Source organism: Balaenoptera musculus, chromosome 10 (genome assembly GCF_009873245.2).
Source record: "Balaenoptera musculus isolate JJ_BM4_2016_0621 chromosome 10, mBalMus1.pri.v3, whole genome shotgun sequence".
Classification (NCBI taxonomy): Eukaryota; Metazoa; Chordata; class Mammalia; order Artiodactyla; family Balaenopteridae; genus Balaenoptera; species Balaenoptera musculus.
In genome coordinates this window covers 63,615,590-63,633,652 of record NC_045794.1, presented here as the reverse complement: position 1 = coordinate 63,633,652, position 18,063 = coordinate 63,615,590, and the positions used below count along the sequence as shown (strand labels likewise).

At 37.7% G+C, this 18,063-nt stretch overlaps 1 protein-coding gene across 5 annotated transcripts in view; it reads right to left on the bottom strand.

Moving 5' to 3' along the window:
• The window catches only part of NAV3 (neuron navigator 3), an 845,054-nt gene that overhangs the window by 143,486 nt on the left and 683,505 nt on the right, over positions 1 to 18,063 (bottom strand). For 4 of the 5 annotated variants that reach the window (XM_036866523.1, XM_036866525.1, XM_036866526.1 and 1 more), the window contains 2 exons: positions 8,814 to 8,922; positions 7,457 to 7,840 (listed from right to left, as the gene is read on the bottom strand). In XM_036866523.1, coding sequence (XP_036722418.1) covers positions 7,457 to 7,840; positions 8,814 to 8,922 — 493 coding nt within the window. Of the gene's footprint in view, positions 1 to 7,456; positions 7,841 to 8,813; positions 8,923 to 15,064; positions 16,628 to 18,063 lie in introns of those variants that run through there. The other variant, XM_036866528.1, reaches the window with a different exon arrangement.

The following is an 18,063-nucleotide window of genomic DNA, read 5'->3' as shown; positions in this document are numbered from 1 at the left end:
GAAGAAACCATGACAGCAGATCTCAGCACTTTAGCCGTAATGGCGATGCATGTAAACAAGAAATAAGATGGAAGATGACTTCTATTAGAAACATAACCTTTCAATTATTCAATGCTTACAGAAGGGTAAGTTCTATAGACAAAGTTTAAATGCTTTGAAAACTAATTTTCCAAAGAAAAAAAAACTTTAAAATTTCAATGAATTAAGAAAAAAAATCAACTTTTTTCAGGAAGCGTTTCAAAGGATACTCATTTTCCTTTGACCCTGGGATTTTCCAGGTAATATCAAATAGGTTTATAACAGGTATTAATTGAACCAAAAACAGTCATATTTCCTCTGTTTACAGACACTGTCACATTGGAATGTTGGTAGGGCATTCTCATAACAGGACCGTGAGTTTGTTATTTGAAAAATTATATATGGGCATCACACGAGTAAAGCAAATTTCTCATTTAAATTTTTTTCTTGAACATTCTTCCTTCTTTTCAGTTTTTCTGAAGGATTTAAAAATCTAAAAGAATGTGCGTTTCATAGTTCCTCTAGAAAAATTTGCTACAATCCAGGAAATATAAATGTTAGGGATCAGTTTGAAAGAATAATGTAAAATTTTAAAAAAAGATTTCCTAATAATGTTATATCTAAACTTCTAAACCATAAGCTAAGATGAGTTTAAGAGGTAACAGTCACAGGATGATTGGTACAAACAAAAAGTTGCAAAGGAAATTTGTGAAGGTTACTGACAGAAAGTAAAATCTCTCAAACTATGAAAGTCTTAGGATAATTTTAGCCACGTTCAAATTCTATAAGCTATAAGATGATTCACATAAAAAACGCAATAGTCTCCCAAAGCATTTCTAACTCTTCCTCCCTTCCACTGCCATCTCTCGTCTTCCTTCTGTTGTACAAAAACTTTGCATACTTTGGCACATTTTCTTTAGGTGTGTGTTTTCCATATTAATATTTCCAGGCCATAGTGTTCCACCCTGCACTAGAATGAGATATTAAACTGCTTCCTGTACACAGATACGTGGATTTCCCATAACCACCTCAAATATAGCATAAACAGACCATATATTGCTTTTATCACTAAAGCTCACACTCCTTTTGTATATGCTAATATAGTCATAGGGAAACATGCCATCCACCTAGTTAACAATCTAGATAAATGACTTTCTTCTTGTCACTCACCACTCTCAACTACTACAGGATGCAGTCTGTTCAGACCTGTGAATCAACATCACTAGGTTCTAATTATGTCTGGAATTCACTGAAACAGGAAGAAACTATAAAAATCTTCTTTCTGTATGCTATTCAATCCCATTTTCTCAATCAACATAAATACATACAACTCTACCTCCACAGCAACTCCATGCTTTTTTAAAAAAAAGCTTCATATTTAAATACATCATATTTTTGCAACAGTATAAAATGTAACAGTACACATTAAATAATAATTAAAAAATAATATCAGTTTTCATGTACCCATAACCTGGCTTCAGAAACAGAACATTTCCAGTTTCTTCAGTGACCATATAGGCTTTTTCCAGTCCTACATTTCTAAACCTCCTTTCTAGAGATATCTATTGCCCTAGATTTCGTGTTAAGCATTCCTTTACTTTTCTTTATGGTTTAGCCACATGGGTATATATTCCTAAAAATACACTGTTCAGCATCTCATGCATGTGAACTTCATATAAATTGAATCACATTGTATATATTCTTTTGTGACTTATTTCCTTCACTCAAAGTTATATTTTTGCAAATCATCTATCTTGATGTGTATTATTGTATTTTTAATGTTAGTGTTATACAGCTTTGTTTTACAAGCACACTAGTTTATTTATCCGTTTGACTATTACAGACATTTGAGCTGTTTTGAGATTTTTTGCTGTTACAAACAACTCTGCCGTGAACATCTGTATATGCACATTTCTTTACACTCACAGGCAAGAGCTTGTCAAAGGTCTATATCTAGGAAAGGAATCATTGGGTCAAAAGGGATACACACACATATTCAAACCCTACTAGTCAATGCCAAAGAGTTTTCAAAATATTTTCAGAATAAACTCCTACTTGTCTATGAATAAGAATTCTCATGTTGGCTTTAATTTACAAGTTCCAGATTACCAAGCAGGTTGATCATATTTTTACTTTGTTATAGGCCATTTATGTTTTGTCTGTGAAATGTCTGTTTATGACTTTTGCTCATTTTTCTATTGGATTCTATGTTTGGTTTTGTTTTTTTCTTTCCCCATTTATAGTAACCCTTTATTAGTTGTATGTCTTGTATATATTTGTGGCTTATGTGGGGTTTTATCCTGACATTTTTCTCTTACTTATTTTTATGTGAAATTAATTCTTCAGAATAAGAAGAAACTTGATCTAGATACCTTTCTAACTTCTCACAGTAAATGCTTCTGTTATTTTTGTGTAGTGTTTTAGAATGTGATAATTAGCTTTTTTGAGATTTTTGGACTCTGTTCCCATCTCCCACTTTTATCTGGACCTTCTCTATCTTCACTTCTATTGCTACATCCTGTTCAATTTGCTTCTACTCCCGGAAGTTTTCCCTCAGTGTGGGGACCTGTCCTGGAAGGGAGCTGTGGGTGGAGAGTTTAATGAATTCAATCTTCAACAAGATTGCTCCACTCCCTTCAGATATGACCTTCAGCCCTTACTGTCCCTGGCTGGTCAAGTGGTCAAAACCTTCCCAGCTTCAGTTGCTATCTTCAGATAGGCCCTGTGTGTTTTCCAGTCAGTTTCTCTTGGCTATTTTGTGGTTCTTGTGTTCTCAGTGTTATCAGATGCCCCACTACTACCTTCTGTTTCTTCGTACATAGATGCTGATATCATTCTGCTCCTTTGGGTCCTGACTGTTTGTCCTTCATTGCTTATACTTGGGGTTTGAGGTGATACCTTGTCATCTTCTTTTTTCAACAACCATCACGGTTTTTTCCCATGGTTTTGTGATCTAGTTGCTTTGTCTATTTTTGTGGGTATTTGGAAAGATTCACCTATGCCCCTACCATATCTTCCTAGAATTCCGTTTTTACATTCAATATCTTATATCAGAAACTGTATATAACAATTAGCTATTTGTTATGACATGAAAACACAGGGCATCTAAAATGTGTGTGTGTTTTTTTAACCTCCAAGGAACTCTAGTTCAGCATCTAGAACACAGATCATAAACACAGATAATATTAAGGATTGTCCCCTTGATCAAAGGTGCCAGCTAAGAAAACTATACTAATAATGAATGATTGCTGTGAAGCTCTCTTATGTTTGTTTGGAAAAAATCAACTCCTAGGAGAGAAATGTGGACAAGTAGACATGTAGACAACTTCACAGGGTCAGTATGTCAAGATGGTTAAGAGTGCAGACTGGAGCCAGACTGCTTTCAAGTTCAAGTCCAGCACTGCATGCATCAAGAAAGTTTGAATTCTCAGAATGCCAATGAACTAACTTTCTGAGTTCTACCTAAAGTTACTTAACCTATCTATGCCTCAGTTGTTTCATCTGTAAAATGGACATAGTAATGATATGCTTATCTCTTACAGTTATGGTGAGATATAAATGAGTTAGTATATGTAAAATGCATAGAGCATTACCTAGCACATAGTAAGAGCTATATAAGCGTTGACTAACGTTACTGGCTATTTTTTCCATTAGACTTTCTACATTCACTAAAAATAACTCTCATATCTTGAATATGAAATGAATAGAAGCATTGTGATTAGGAATATGTGGTTTCCCATGTACATCCTTTTAACCCAACTCAAGTAACCCTGCCCTTCCCAATGTCTTGCATGCTTCAGTCATCACAGAGTTTCCTAAAGGAGAATTGTGGGAGGATCAGGGGATTAAAGCAGCATTAAAGTATCCACCTCCCTTTTAAAAAATGTCATTCTCCAGAATTAAATTACTTTGCGTTTGGGCCATTTAAAGCAGGATTTTAGGTTATATACTTGGCCCAACTATTTATCACTGTGACACCTGCAGATAACTTCAATTTCCACCCAATTAAAATATGTAACTTTTCCCCCAGTTTTCCAGGGTGTTCTGTTTTTTGCTTTACACATGGAGAATTTTTCAAAGAGGTTCATTATAAGTAAGAGGCCTTCCTCTGACTAATTCCTAATTACTGGCAGATTCACATCCCCAAGTGTTTAAAGTAATTTTTAGAAGAGAAGAAAGAGATAAGTCTTTCCATGCTTCAAGAAATCTCGAATTCTCAGAATGCCGATTAACTTATTTTCCGAGTTCTACCTGAAGTACATGAAAAAAATGAAACTCCTTTCCTATTTACTTCATGACATTCCTTCTTGAATGAGAAAAAAATCCAAGATTAAACATCTTCATTCACTGCTTTGTCTTTTGAGCCTTTTTTGTCCCTTTAATCACTAAAACATACTTTAAAAAATTGGGAACAGACAGTTAACTTTGTGATTCAATTTTTTTCATGAATTGTAGCACAGACTTTTCTATGCCCTTTTTTCTTAAAGAAAACATCAAATTAAAGTTCCCCTGGGATACCTTCCTATCTTTTAACTTTAGGCTGACAAATCGGGCTGCATCCTACTGATGTTGACAATGGTACACTACATACGCTGGTGAGCAATGAGGAAGTACAGCACATCCTGGGTGTCCTCCCCATAACCCCCCAGTCACCCTTGAGCTGAGACCAGTGACACTGCCTGCTGACCACGTCTAGTCACGCTCCATCCAGGGGACAGAACTCTGAGTCATTCTTTAAATTTCAGTGTCCCGTACTGTACCATGGGAAAGAGAACATGTATAAGGCCAAGCAGGTAAATATCATCAGAGGAAGTTTTCAAATAGGATTTGTGTTATTTTTACTTAGTGTTTTTTTTTTTTTCTTCTTCTTCTTCTACTTTAGACACTGAGTATGAATGACTCAACACAAAGCGTGCAGACCACTAATGCGTTCTTACATGGACTCATTTGTGGGACTATTCAAGACCTCCTCTGAAAGGCCAACAGGGAACAAAACTGGAGAACAGATGTGAGAATCAGGTTTCCAGTGAGGCAGGAAACAAGTAGGAAGGACAAAGAACAGTATCTTAAAAATTTCTCATTAGTTCTGCAGAGACTAGCCAGCTCTCATCAAACCAATTTCCTCTTCCTCCTGGGCACAAAGAAGAACGTTGGTTCCTGGCCTCGCTGTCAGTGAGATGGGGCTGCAGCAGTTCTGGATAAGGAAATGTGGGTAGAAGTCATAACCCCCACTTCCAGACCTGGTACATATGAACTATTCTTACACCATCGTTCTTCCTCTCTTTTGTCATCTGTCTGTTGAAATCAACACCCAGGGTGACGTCGGCAGTCTGGTTGGATAATAGCAGAGTTACCTACCATCCATCTTAGTCCCCAACTGATGATCAGAAACACCAGGAGGGGTTTTATGTGAAGGAGGAATTAACTTCTTTGGGTTAAGTTACTGAGATTTTGAGATTTCTCTGTTACAGAAGTTAGTTGCCTAATACCGCTAGAGTCCTGGAAAATACAAAATGCTCCTGACTATAGGTATACTGGTAAAATACACTACTATAAGCAGAACTCAGTTTTTTAAAAAATGACTTTCAAAAACCTCTTATCTAAGAATGTATATACATACACACGTACATACATATGTACACATATTACTATTCATTTATTGAATAAATGAGCAACTATAAAAATATAAAAACACTAACATGTGAGTATACATGGGCCGGTACTGTGTCTATATTGTTCACCACTGAACACACAGTGCCTAGAATGTTGCTTGGCAGATAGGAAGAATGCAACAAATATTTTTGAACACATACATACATACATACATAATTCAGCTCATGATCTCTCTTCTCTATTCTTTTCCCAGGATTCTTCACACCTCTCACAATTTCTACTATCTCCTATATAAGATCATATCCTATGATTATTAGGTTGTTAATCATTAGATTAATAATTATTACTGATAAAAAATGTAATTGTGATGATGATGATAATTTACTGAACACATATTGTGACAGGCTTTGTGCTAAGTACAATTTTGTGGGTTATTTTCTTCATTCCTAACAATTTCACGAAGATTTTATAATTTTATCCTTATTACAGAAAGGAATTTGGATACATTAAGCTCCCAAGGAGTTGGCAGATAGCAAATGGCAGAAAGAGACTTAATTTAGACACTCCAACTCCAGCGGCAACTCAACTGCTTCCTACCCTAATTAACAATAACTTGTCTCCCTAATTCTAGACCTTTAGAAACTCAGAGAAGGTGGCCACCAGGAATGAACTGGTGGGTATCAGGATATCATAGCAGAGCTGTTAAGTCTGATCAAAAGCTCTTTTGTACTTTTTAAGGTCTTGTTCCCATTCAAACAAGCTTTTCATGACTGAAGTCAGGAAAGGTTACTTGTACAGAAGAACGATTTCTGAGACCAGTCCTCTCAGATGCATAAGGACAAAGAAGAGGTAAAAACCTGGACTCACATGGAAAATATAGATAAAGTTAATTGGGAAGCTTTTCCTTTTATTATAGAGCCTAGGTTTTGAAGTCAGATGTATCTGAGTCCTAATGCAAGTCTAGTCTTTGCTTAGCTTTAATACAGTTGGGGCCAAGTGGGATCAGTTTCCTTATCTGTAAAACAGGTATAAAAATACTTACCTCATAAGGGTTGGTGGTGGGGAGGGAGTTAAATGAATTAGTGTCCTTAAAGCACTTAAAAAGAGTGAAGTAGGTAATAAATTTTCAAAGTGTCAACTACAGTTATTAATAGAAGTAGTGTTAATAGAATATCCTATTTCCTCCACTGGGGCTCATCCTCAGATCGAACTAAATATTCCAAATTGCCAAAATGCTTTTGAGAGTTTTATAATCACAACTCTTTTTTGGAATGTAATAGAAAACAGAAGGAAAACAGGGGTTAACATAAAAAAATCTGATGCCATCAAAAGAGAATAAATAGACTGAAATTTTCAAATCTAAAATGATTTTCTCTCAAGTTAGATCGGAGGTGTATAATTGAAGAATGCTAGAAAATCTGTGTTCCTCAAAGCAGTTACAGGCAGCTTTGACAAGCCAAAAAAAAAATCAAGCAGCTCAGCAAAACTCCTCCTGTCTCCTTCCCACGTCCTTCACTACAAAATCTGTTATTTAAGAAGCATGTGAAAATCACTCTGAAAAACACAGGGCACATGTGTTTCTCTGAACTAACCATAGAAAAAGTTAATGGGTTATAATGAAAAGACTTTTTGGAAATTTTGGACATTTTACTGTTCATGAATAGTTAGAAGAGAAGGCTGAAATACCCCCAAATAACCTTAGATTTCTCACATTTTCTAATGACTTTATTAACTAACCTATACCCCCTTCCTACAGCTACTGCATTGTAGTAGACCACCTCTCTTTACACAATTCTGTTAGAGACCGGGGCCCAGGGCCACTTACCCACTGTTGATGTCATCGGCCCTGAGACTTTTCCCAAGGATATCACCATCACTCATATATCCACCAACATCGACTTCAGAAGACATGTCCAGGTCACTGCTTGCTTTCTCACTCATGTCAATCTGTGACATGTTTCCCAGCCGAGAGACAGCAGCTCGACGGAGAGGCGTAGTGTACATGAACCTTGAGGGGTCTGTGTGGATGAAACGACTGGTACTGCTGCGAGGGTAGCCAGCACCCAGGGAGGGAGCATCTCCAGCCTGAAGTCTAGGACATGCCTGGCCCAACCTCCAGGTCATGGGAGTGGGTCGACCTGTCAAGTTGGGTATGGTCCTGCCATTCACTTCCGTCGTCACAGTGCTGTCAAATGTTGTCTCCAGGGTGCTGTCAAATAAAATAGAGAAATCACTATATTCTGGTTCACCTGGGGCCATGGACCCAGAATGCATGAAGACAGGAACGCCTACAGTTGAGAGTCATTTCTTAGAAGTATGTCCATTTTCATGAAAGTCAAATTATACATTCATTTTGAGATCCTAAACACCTCTGCAGGTATCAAAATGTAGGAAGGGGCATTCATCACAGACTGTTTGCTTTCAAAGGAAACGCCATCATTACATTTTAGATAAAACAAAATATTGTTTCACATTCTCAACCAACCCTTAATTTAACCCATTGTAGCCTTCCCAGAACTTTTCTGGAAGTTAACTACAATTATGTTTGAAAGACTCTCTACCACCTCTCCTCAGATGCATTTTAATTACAACTTCCACCATTGTTATTTGAGGCAGGCGTGAAAATCCATTTAGCAGTGACGGTGGTAGTTTCAGTAGCTAATTCAGTTTAAATGGGAAATTATATTGAAGAAGAGATGGATAGGAGAAAAACATCACTGGGTAGGGCTGAGAAGTCACCAGTTGACCGTCATATAAAATTTAAGTGGGGCTTCCCTGGTGGTGCAGTGGTTGAGAATCTGCCTGCCAATGCAGGGGACACGGGTTCAAGCCCAGGTCTGGGAAGATCCCACATGCCGCGGAGCAACTAGGCCCGTGAGCCACAATTACTGAGCCTGCGCATCTGGAGCCTGTGCTCCGCAACAAGAGAGGCCGCGATAATGAGAGGCCCGCACACCGCAATGAAGAGTGGCCCCCACTTGCCGCAACTAGAGAAAGCCCTCGCACAGAAACGAAGACCCAACACAGCCATAAATAAATAAATAAATAAAAATTTAAAAAAAAATGTAAGTGAGAAAATAGTAAAGGAAAACTAAAATTCCTTCTTTATCATTACAAGAAGTTAAATGCTTAATTGTAATTTTTTCTTTATTGGCCCCAAAATAGGCAGAATTGAAGAAGACCTGTGACTTATCTGGGTCCCACGAAGACTGGACATAGTCTCTTCTAAATTCTGCCTCAAATCTGCTATGTTTTTAACTGTTCTCATTCTTCTTGTTTCAGGGTCTTCACCTAGAAGAGTAACATAATAATAAATTTGTTATTCATGCCATTTACTGTCCTGTGAATAATTTGAATAATTATATATAGATATAGATATAGATATGAGTTCCTTTTCACAAAGGTAAAATAATAGGTAGAAAATTCCAAATGACTATTATTATCTGAAATTATAATTTTTTTTCTACAAATAAAATGTGAATAGAAACAAATGTAATGTTACAAGTAATAATTTGAAGTGGCGATAATACAATAGTATTCCGTAGGTCTATGACCTTAATCATTGCAAAATGAGAGAGTCATTTGGAAATATACTGTACAGTGCTCCATGTTTCTAAGCTTAATTTAAAAATCTGAAACTATTTGGATCCTAATTACTTTCATAATCACCTATTTCAAAGTGTGCTCAGAATAGCTGAGATAAACTTGACTTATGTAGCAAGTATACATTTATACTCTGGGGAATCAGACAGAGGCCTTTTCTCATAGAAGCAATATCTTTTTAAGTCTTTTATTTTATTAGACTCAAGAACCAAGATCCAAGAATTGGATAGCTTTATTTTTAATTATTTCTCCACTTTCTACAGGGAACCAAAATATCCACATGTGACACCAGAGTGCCAGTAAAGTCTTAGGCATCTAATCCAGTAATAAGTCTACACATAAAATAAACAGCTCTGCCAGGGTGACAACTGTTGGCCTTGTTCAACCTCTATCTGTCATTTGGGGGCAGAGGTGCCATTAAACCATTTTGTTTATGGCCATGTAATAATTCCCAGGCCAGTGGCCATTGAAATTGGTGAATCTGGATAATAAGGACAATATGGAAAGGAAGGAGAGGAAACATAGTCTTAATTCTGTTCAATTTGAACTCAGGAGGATGTCTAGTGATGAGGAATTTTAAATAAAAAGAAAGAAGGAATAAAACAAGGGAAGGAAGGAAGGGGAATGAATGGATTAAGGGGCGAGAAGGTATAGGAAAGAAAGAAAGGAAGAGGACGGCAAAGGAGGGGATGGTAGGGAAGGGAAAGGAATGCAGAAGGGATGGAAGGAAAAGAAAAAAAGAAGGAAAAGTGAAGGTAGAAAATGGCATGTATTAAATTCCAGTATGAAAACTGTCACATAGACAAGTAAAGATGCATATCTACCATCGGTTTTAAGAATACAGGTAGATAGTCAACCTGTTCATTTTTCTTCCACAGTATTCATGCCAGGTTAAAAAAAACACACACAACAAATGCACACATTTAACATCTATAATAGAATCTTAGAGTTGGTGAGGACTTCAGAGATTGTCTTGGCTCACCTCTCAGCCAATGAGGGAAAACTCTTTGTGTCACTAGCGAGGTGGCCATGGGTCTCTGCCTAAAACCTCCAAGATCGGAAAGGCTTCCTCCTCTCCAGTAAGAGGTGACTCTTTCCAATATTAGGCCAATTAGGTCTCATTATAAAAACAATTCTGAGGACGAGTAATGATTTGCCCCCATTTAACTTCCACCCAGGGGTCTCAATGGCTCTGAAACCAAATGAATAATTTTATATCACTTTACCATGGCAGCCACTCAGAAAGACAAATGTTAATTTCTTCTTCAGCCAAACATTACTACACTGTTCATTATCCTTCATCCTGAATGGTTGCCAAAACAACCACCACTCTGCTGCCAGTCTGCAAATCTCTTCCTTTTAATTTACCAATTATTTGAATGATTGAAATATGCTTAATAACTGTATTATTATTTCAGATTTAGAAAGTACTGAAAAACTTCCTTAACTTCCCTGTGTGTGTGTACACACACACACACACACACACACACACGCACGCGCGCGTGCGGAATATTACTCAGCCATAAAAAAGAATGAAATAATGCCATCTGTAGCAACATGGATGGATCTAGAGATTATCATACTAAGTGAAGTAGGTCAGACAGAGAAAGACAAATATCATATGCTATCACTTATAGGTGCAATCTAAAAAAATGATACAAATGAACTTATTTACATAACAGAAACAGACTCACAGACAGAGAAAACAAACTTATGGTCACCAAAGGGGAAAGGTGGCAGAGGAGGGAGTAATATATACACGTTACTATATATAAAACAGATAAACAACAAGGACTTACTGTATAGCACAGGGAACTATACTCAATATTTAGTAATAACCTATAATGGGAAAATGATCTGGAAAGAATATATATGTGTGTGTGTGTGTATAACTGAATCACTTTGCTGTACACCTGAAATTAACACAACATTGTAAATCAACTATACGTCAATAAAAAAAAAATTTAAAAAAAGAAATAAGAGTATGTTGTACCCTCACGCACATGGCATAAACTTTTCTAACCCTAATTCAAGTCATACAGTTTCTAACCTCATAGATTAACATTATTTTAAAATTCAGAACTGTTAATAACCCTTAAGACTCTAATTATATTTTCTCTGGAAATTCTTCCCATCCTTCTCCTCACAAATATAACAGAGCGTATTTGAGAAATGGCTAGAAAGAAGTCTACCTCTTATTTCCAAACAATCTGGCAGTATGCTGAAAGAAAAAGAAGGCTTTGTAAGGAAAATCTTGAAGGGCAGAAAAAAATATCATTACAGTCAAAGGAAAGGCAGGGGTGAAGAAGAGATTTTACTTAAAAAGGGCAAAAGTAACAGTGAAGGATGAGACCAAACTGGAGACACATTAAAGCTAATATTCAGTAGTTTATCTAAGATTTCACACAGTAGAGAAGCCTAAGATTCTAAGTGATGGTAAGAGAAAAGTCTTAAAGGAGAAAGTGCTGAGATGACTTTTATTGGAGGGAGTAAGGAAGGCAAGTCATTGCCCTTACACAAGTGTCAAAAATACACCATTACAAGTTCCCTATCTCCCATCTCCTAGCCCCTTCCCTTGGGGAGAACTTTGACTTTGTAATCAAGCTGCACCTCAACTACTTCCCAATTGCATAATATTAGTAACACTGATATTTGAATTACTTTCAATCTTTTTTACGTAAACTTTAAGAACAGTGTATTTTCAGACATTCCATTTCACTCAGTATTTTTTAACACCTTCTTTATCTCCTTTTAAATTTCCTTCTTCCAATCCAACAGGCATCTTAGATCCTTGGATTCTTCCAGTTGAATCCATTGTTTATACAGCTTCCCTCATATTTCAGAACCATTACCTCTCTCTCTCTCCATTGCTTTTTCTCCTCATGACATCTACTCATGACACTGCACCACTCATGACAATCAGACAAATGGACCTTTTCCTCCCAACACTTACTGAGCAAAACATAATTGCTGCCTCATTCATGTCAGGAAAGATAATAACCAAATCAAAATTTCTTGCAGCAAATGTTCTCAATGACCCATGAAAGGCAAGATAAAGTTAAATGCACTTACAACCCCCCTAAGTATTGCACAAGCCTGAAATATCCTGTAAATTTGTATCCAAATGATGTCTAGAGAAATGGGGGCAGGGAGGGAATCACAACTGTGAAAAAGCCAAATGTAAAAGCGCAAATACCATTAAATATTTAGGAACAAATAAAAGTTAGCAGAAAAATGCACATGAGAAATTTAGTCACAAAAATGTATCCCCTTTCACTTTTATAATCTCAAAGCCAGCTATTATTCCTGAAAGAAGCCTCCTGTCAGACAAAATAGTAAGGGCTTACACACATTTTCCAGAATGGCATATTCTGCAATCTGCTTTGAGTTTTTAACATTAGTGCAAACTACTTTCTCTTTGCTTGTAACATCTCTTCTATTAGGACAGAGTAACAGGGTCAGTTCGGTGCTTTGGCGTTTTTACTTAATAGCAGACGGACCATTTAATCTGTGTGGTCCTGCCCTTACTTTTCAAGCTTTAATTACACACATTGTAATGAACACTGCCAGCCTTTGTCATCTTTTAGGAGGAAATCAAATTACATATGAATGAACCTGATTCACAGAGAATTATGTCCTCTACACCAGCTATATTACAAATGTTATTTTTTAGAGTACAGCTGCCTGATTTATTTGGAGAAATCACCCTAATTTTGTGGATGACCCCAAAGGTGAGCTGGATAGAAAATTTTTCAACTCATCAGGTTAAACCAGACACTTTGGGGGAAAAATAGCAAAATATGGCTAACAGCTTTACCACTACCTTTTAAATATTCTCCTATATAGTTATAGCACAGACCCTAGTGTGTCTGATTTATTTAGGATATCCAAGAATAAAGAGTTGAACTCAGGGAACTCTGCCTAAAAACTAACTTGGAAGAAGCCATTTTGAGTCAGAAACAGAACCTAGTCAAGCACGTAGCAGAAATCCTGCAATTCTTGTGTGCTGTGGGCTTGGATATATTTACCAACTTAACATGCATCATTATTTAGGGAATTGCATTGCAATGCTTCATTATCCTGATATGATTATTCATATCAGAGCTATTTGAATAAACTCTTCCTCTTACTTTCTCATTTGCATCTTTGAATACTGCCATATGCTGGGGGAGAAAAAAGCCTTAAGGAGAATAATCCCATAAATAAATTAGCAGATGCTCAGTTTAAAAACCATGGAATACACAGACACCTATTGAGAGATGACCCTCTGACAGTAATGCTCCAAGTTATTTATGTACAAAAAGGCATATGTCATATACACACCCAGCCACAGCATGCTATAATTTAACAGAACAACCAACACATGCTTTCAGGGGACTTTACTCTGGTCATATCTTTGAAAATACTTACATAAGAGGTACTTAGAACAAGATAAATGCCATCATTTTCAAGGCAAAAGACAAATATTATTTGATTCTACCGTTTCAGAGGATCAAGAAACGGAAAAAGATTCTTAAGGATTAAGACTCCCCCTCTTGCCTTTGTACTGCATGCAGGGTTTTTTTTTTTTTTTTTTATGAGAAGCAGTTCATCACGGAAATCACACAATGGTGAAGAAGTAAATCTTCAGTGTCTGAGCACCTGGTGTATTCAGACTCAGAAATCACTATTCCCGCAACTGTGGAAACATTACTCTTTTAAAGCTAAACTAACAAGAAAAATTGAGCGATATTCACCTCTGCTGTCTCTCTAAGCTTTCTTCTTCTAAAGCTGGTTCACTAAGATTCCAGAAAATCTCATAAAACCTCTTGTAACAGGAGAGTCTACATAGAGAATAAAAACAAACCTATATTTGGCTTCAGTTGTATGAATCAGAAACAAAGGGATCACTGGTCTGGTTTAATTCTTTCGAATTTAATGAGTCCTATATGAAGTCCTTTGTGGAAATACACACTGACATAAAAGAGGATGTGGTCAATGGTTTAATGCTTATGACTTTTTGAAGAAGGCACCATATGATATAAATATGCTACAGTAGAGCGCTGAACTTAGATGTAACAATTAAAACGTATACAGTTTAGCTATTCGGGCAGGTGGCAAAACTGAAGAATTACTTCAGACATTGTCCTATTTAATTAATTAAAGATTATTATCAGAAGTTACTCCTAAGAATCATGTCATCAAACAGGCCTACTTTGTAAAGTATCAGAACAGTTCACACTCATCTACATAGTAATTTAAATAGTTATAATGTACACACTCAGAAGTATTTTTTGCCAAACACTTCAAAAAAAAGTAAGTGAGTAAAGCTGTCAGAAGAGGCCTCTACATTTCAAGTATAACTAGAATGTATGGTACTTGTCACCGAAGTACAAACAAGGCCATCTATTCAGACACCACTGAGGCAGCAGAAGAAACTCGACTATACAAAAAATTTACCCACGAGGTCCTTCATTCTTCATTCCAAATCTGTGGTGAGGTCACCTTGAGGGAAGTTGAATAAATAGGCCCCGTTAATGACTAAGTAAAAAACAAATTTGGAGTTTTAAAATGTTAACACTTACTTATGGATGTCTAGAGTGTACTAGACTCCAGGCCACTAATGCCCAGGGCGGGTGGTTGCTATTTACTTTCTCCATATACGCTTTACAACGAGTTCTCACAGTTCAGTTTTCTGAAGACAATCATTTCAAGAGACAAGGAATTTAAAATTGTTTTGAGTAACTACGGTTTCGAAAACATCAGTCAGAAGAACAGAAGCTATTTGGCTGAGGCAAAGAGGCAGCTTCTGAAAATTCCATCCTCCTTTTTAGGAGCAGACCCGACTTACCTAACAAGTCAGTGTAAAGGGCCTGTTCCAGGTCGCCAAGCATTGTCAGGATCACGTCCTCGTCCAGAAGCGCTGTGCCTTCCCGCAGGCAGCTTTCTCCCTCCTCTTCGGCCCAGCCCCTGCCGGTGCTGCCAGGCCTGGGGGACACATTTTCCTCTTCGGACCGGCTGTCTTCATCACTCTCACCTTCCAAGAATTTTCTGGAAGACCACTCTTCTAAGCTCTCCCTGCCTGCACGGCTGGCGGGCAGCAGGTTCCAGGCCCCCGGGCCACTGGTGTGGTACAGGGACTGCACGGACCTTGACAAGAATCTAGACAGCGAGCGCCTCTCTGCGTAGCTGGATTCCCTCTGGCTGGCCCTGGCGGCATTTCCAAACCAGTTGGAAATGCGCACAGTGGGTCGCCTCTCCCCCTCACTGGTGAGGGACAGATTGGTCAGAGACTTTTGCTTCTGAAGGCCAGCTCCCTTTGGCCTTACTTTGCTCTGAAACACAGAGAGTTCAGCCGGCCGCTGCATGGCTCTCCTTACCGGCTTCTTCTCTTTCAATTGGACTTCATATTGTCTTTTCTGCACTGAGATGCCAACTGGCCCTTTTGGTTTTGATTAACACTTGCACTTCAATAAAAGCTCAGGCAAGGCTCAAACATCCACATTAGATCCTAGAGCTATAGTACAATCAATGAGTTGCCCACAATTCAGCTTGCCAGGTCATGCCCCTCATCAGCAGTACTTACAAACATTTTGCTTGTATATATCGGAAGCAGAAAAGAGTTCATCAAAGACACTGCTCCAGCTGAAAAGTAGCACAGGAAGCCAACTACGTTTTCCAGTCTTCGTCCAATCACGTGTCTCAGCAGGGCGATGGGTCCACATTTCCCTCTATCGCTTCTGTATTCCCAAACGCGAGGTAGTGAAGCACCAGCGATGTCTCTGGCTTTGCTTTTTTTCCCTGCCTCTCACCAGCCCTTCACGGATCTATCTGGGTCTGCAGCCCTTTACTCTAGAGGAACTGCCAAGGTGCAGCATGTAGAGCCTCCACATCAGAGCCCCGTAAGAGCAGATTAAGCACTGAAGCCAGCCCTGCACGCGCCTCTCGTGTTTTAGTATTCCACCTGCATTCTCAGATCTACGGCTCTTCCTTGCTGCAGTGGCTGCTGCTGGCTGCCATGGCAGCAAACATCCTGCTAAATTAAAACAGAGGCACAGCAGCGGCTGTCCAGCCTAGCATGCCACAGGTTTCAAAGCCAAGCCTGAATGAGATGCTACACGATTAACCCTATGCATGTTTAAATCACTCTCGGCTACCCCGCCTCAGATACGGCGAGACACACACACACACACACTACATACACACTCACTCACATACATAACACACACTCCACGACACTGAGAATGACAGACTAATTCTCTAGAGCTGCAGGCAGCTGAAGCAGGCAGATCTGTCTTCTGAATGTTGGGATTTGTGCTGTAAAAGCACAAATCAAATTCAAGAGTGTAAAGGACCTAAAAAACGGAGCATGGCACTCTCCACCGGCAGACAGATAATGTTTTAAAGGGAAAGACTTCACCTCCTCTTTTAAAGAACAAATCCAAGGGCTTTTTATTCTGAAGATATTTAGTACAATCCTAATCTGACAATAAAAATCAAGATTTATTCCTATACAAAAATAGCGCAAAAAAAACCCTCAAAAGGTTTTTTTTCTTTTTTCTTTTTGAGAAAGAATATTTTCACTCCAAGCGTATAATTGAAAGTTGATGGCCAAGTGTGTTGAAGATAATGATGTGACAAAAACCATAAAATGTATATTATGTTTTCTGACATAGAGCATTTTTCTTAGTCTATTCCATAAACCTATTACTGTATAATCAGCTCTTTAATATTTTGATAAAAAGCAGAAAACCTAAAGGGTAAATTTCTTATATTTATCTTCTACTGGTTATAATTACCATCCTGAAATTCTGATTTTAGGAAAACTTTTAAAACACTTATCAGGTATAGTAGAGACCATGCACCACTGAGAGCTAATGAGAAGAGCATCGAGGAAAAGCTTTTCAGATTTTTCTGCCCATAAACATTCCTCACTAAAAGGGGGCAGCATGGAGAAATAGATGAAAATATTTGTGTCATTCAAATTGATATAATTCCCTAGCATTTTCTGAGCTAATATCATCAAATTAATTCTGATTTTTCACCTCCTGTTGCTAACTTCAGCTAAGGGGGAATGCTCAGTCTCTTAACTATGTAAATTAGCATTATAGTGGACACTGCCTATACCTTTACACATGGTAACAACTTACTTTGCAAAGTTAATTATTCCTTATGCTCAAGCTCAAGGGTGTATGTAAAAGGGAATTAGATGGAAAGAAGGGCAATCATTTGTGATAAAAATTTTTGCAATTAAACAAACCTGTGAATTATGAATACTGATTCTCAATTCTTCATTCTTCAAAAATAAATTATGTTTATATAAAATGTGCTTAAATAAAACGAGGGTACAAAGGCTGAATCATAGAAACTGACAATTATCCTTCTAAAAACATCATTTTATAAAGTGTTTTTCAAAAGATCAAAATGCTACCCCACTTTGGATTTTTTCTTCATTTGGAGTTACTGTGATCCAGTAAATCAGCAGATTAGAAGACTAGAGTAAATTTGTTAAGGTTATGAAACTTTCATGTGTTTGATATGTATTACACTAAAGGACACATGCAGCATCCTCTAAAGTCTTACAGATTCACAAAGAATGGAATTCTTATGCTTTAGGCATCAAAAGTTAAACTTGAGCATTATAAGTGAAAGCAATAATGATGCCCTCTCCTTATACAAGGATACTTGTGTACCAGTCAGCTTAGACCACTGGTTCTCAAACTTGAATGTTCAGAACCTCTCCGAGGGTTTAATACAATGTAGCCTGCTGGGCCCCAGCCCCATCTCTACTCATTCAGTCGGTCTGAAAGGGGCTTGAGACTCTGCATCTCTAACACATTCCCAGGTGAC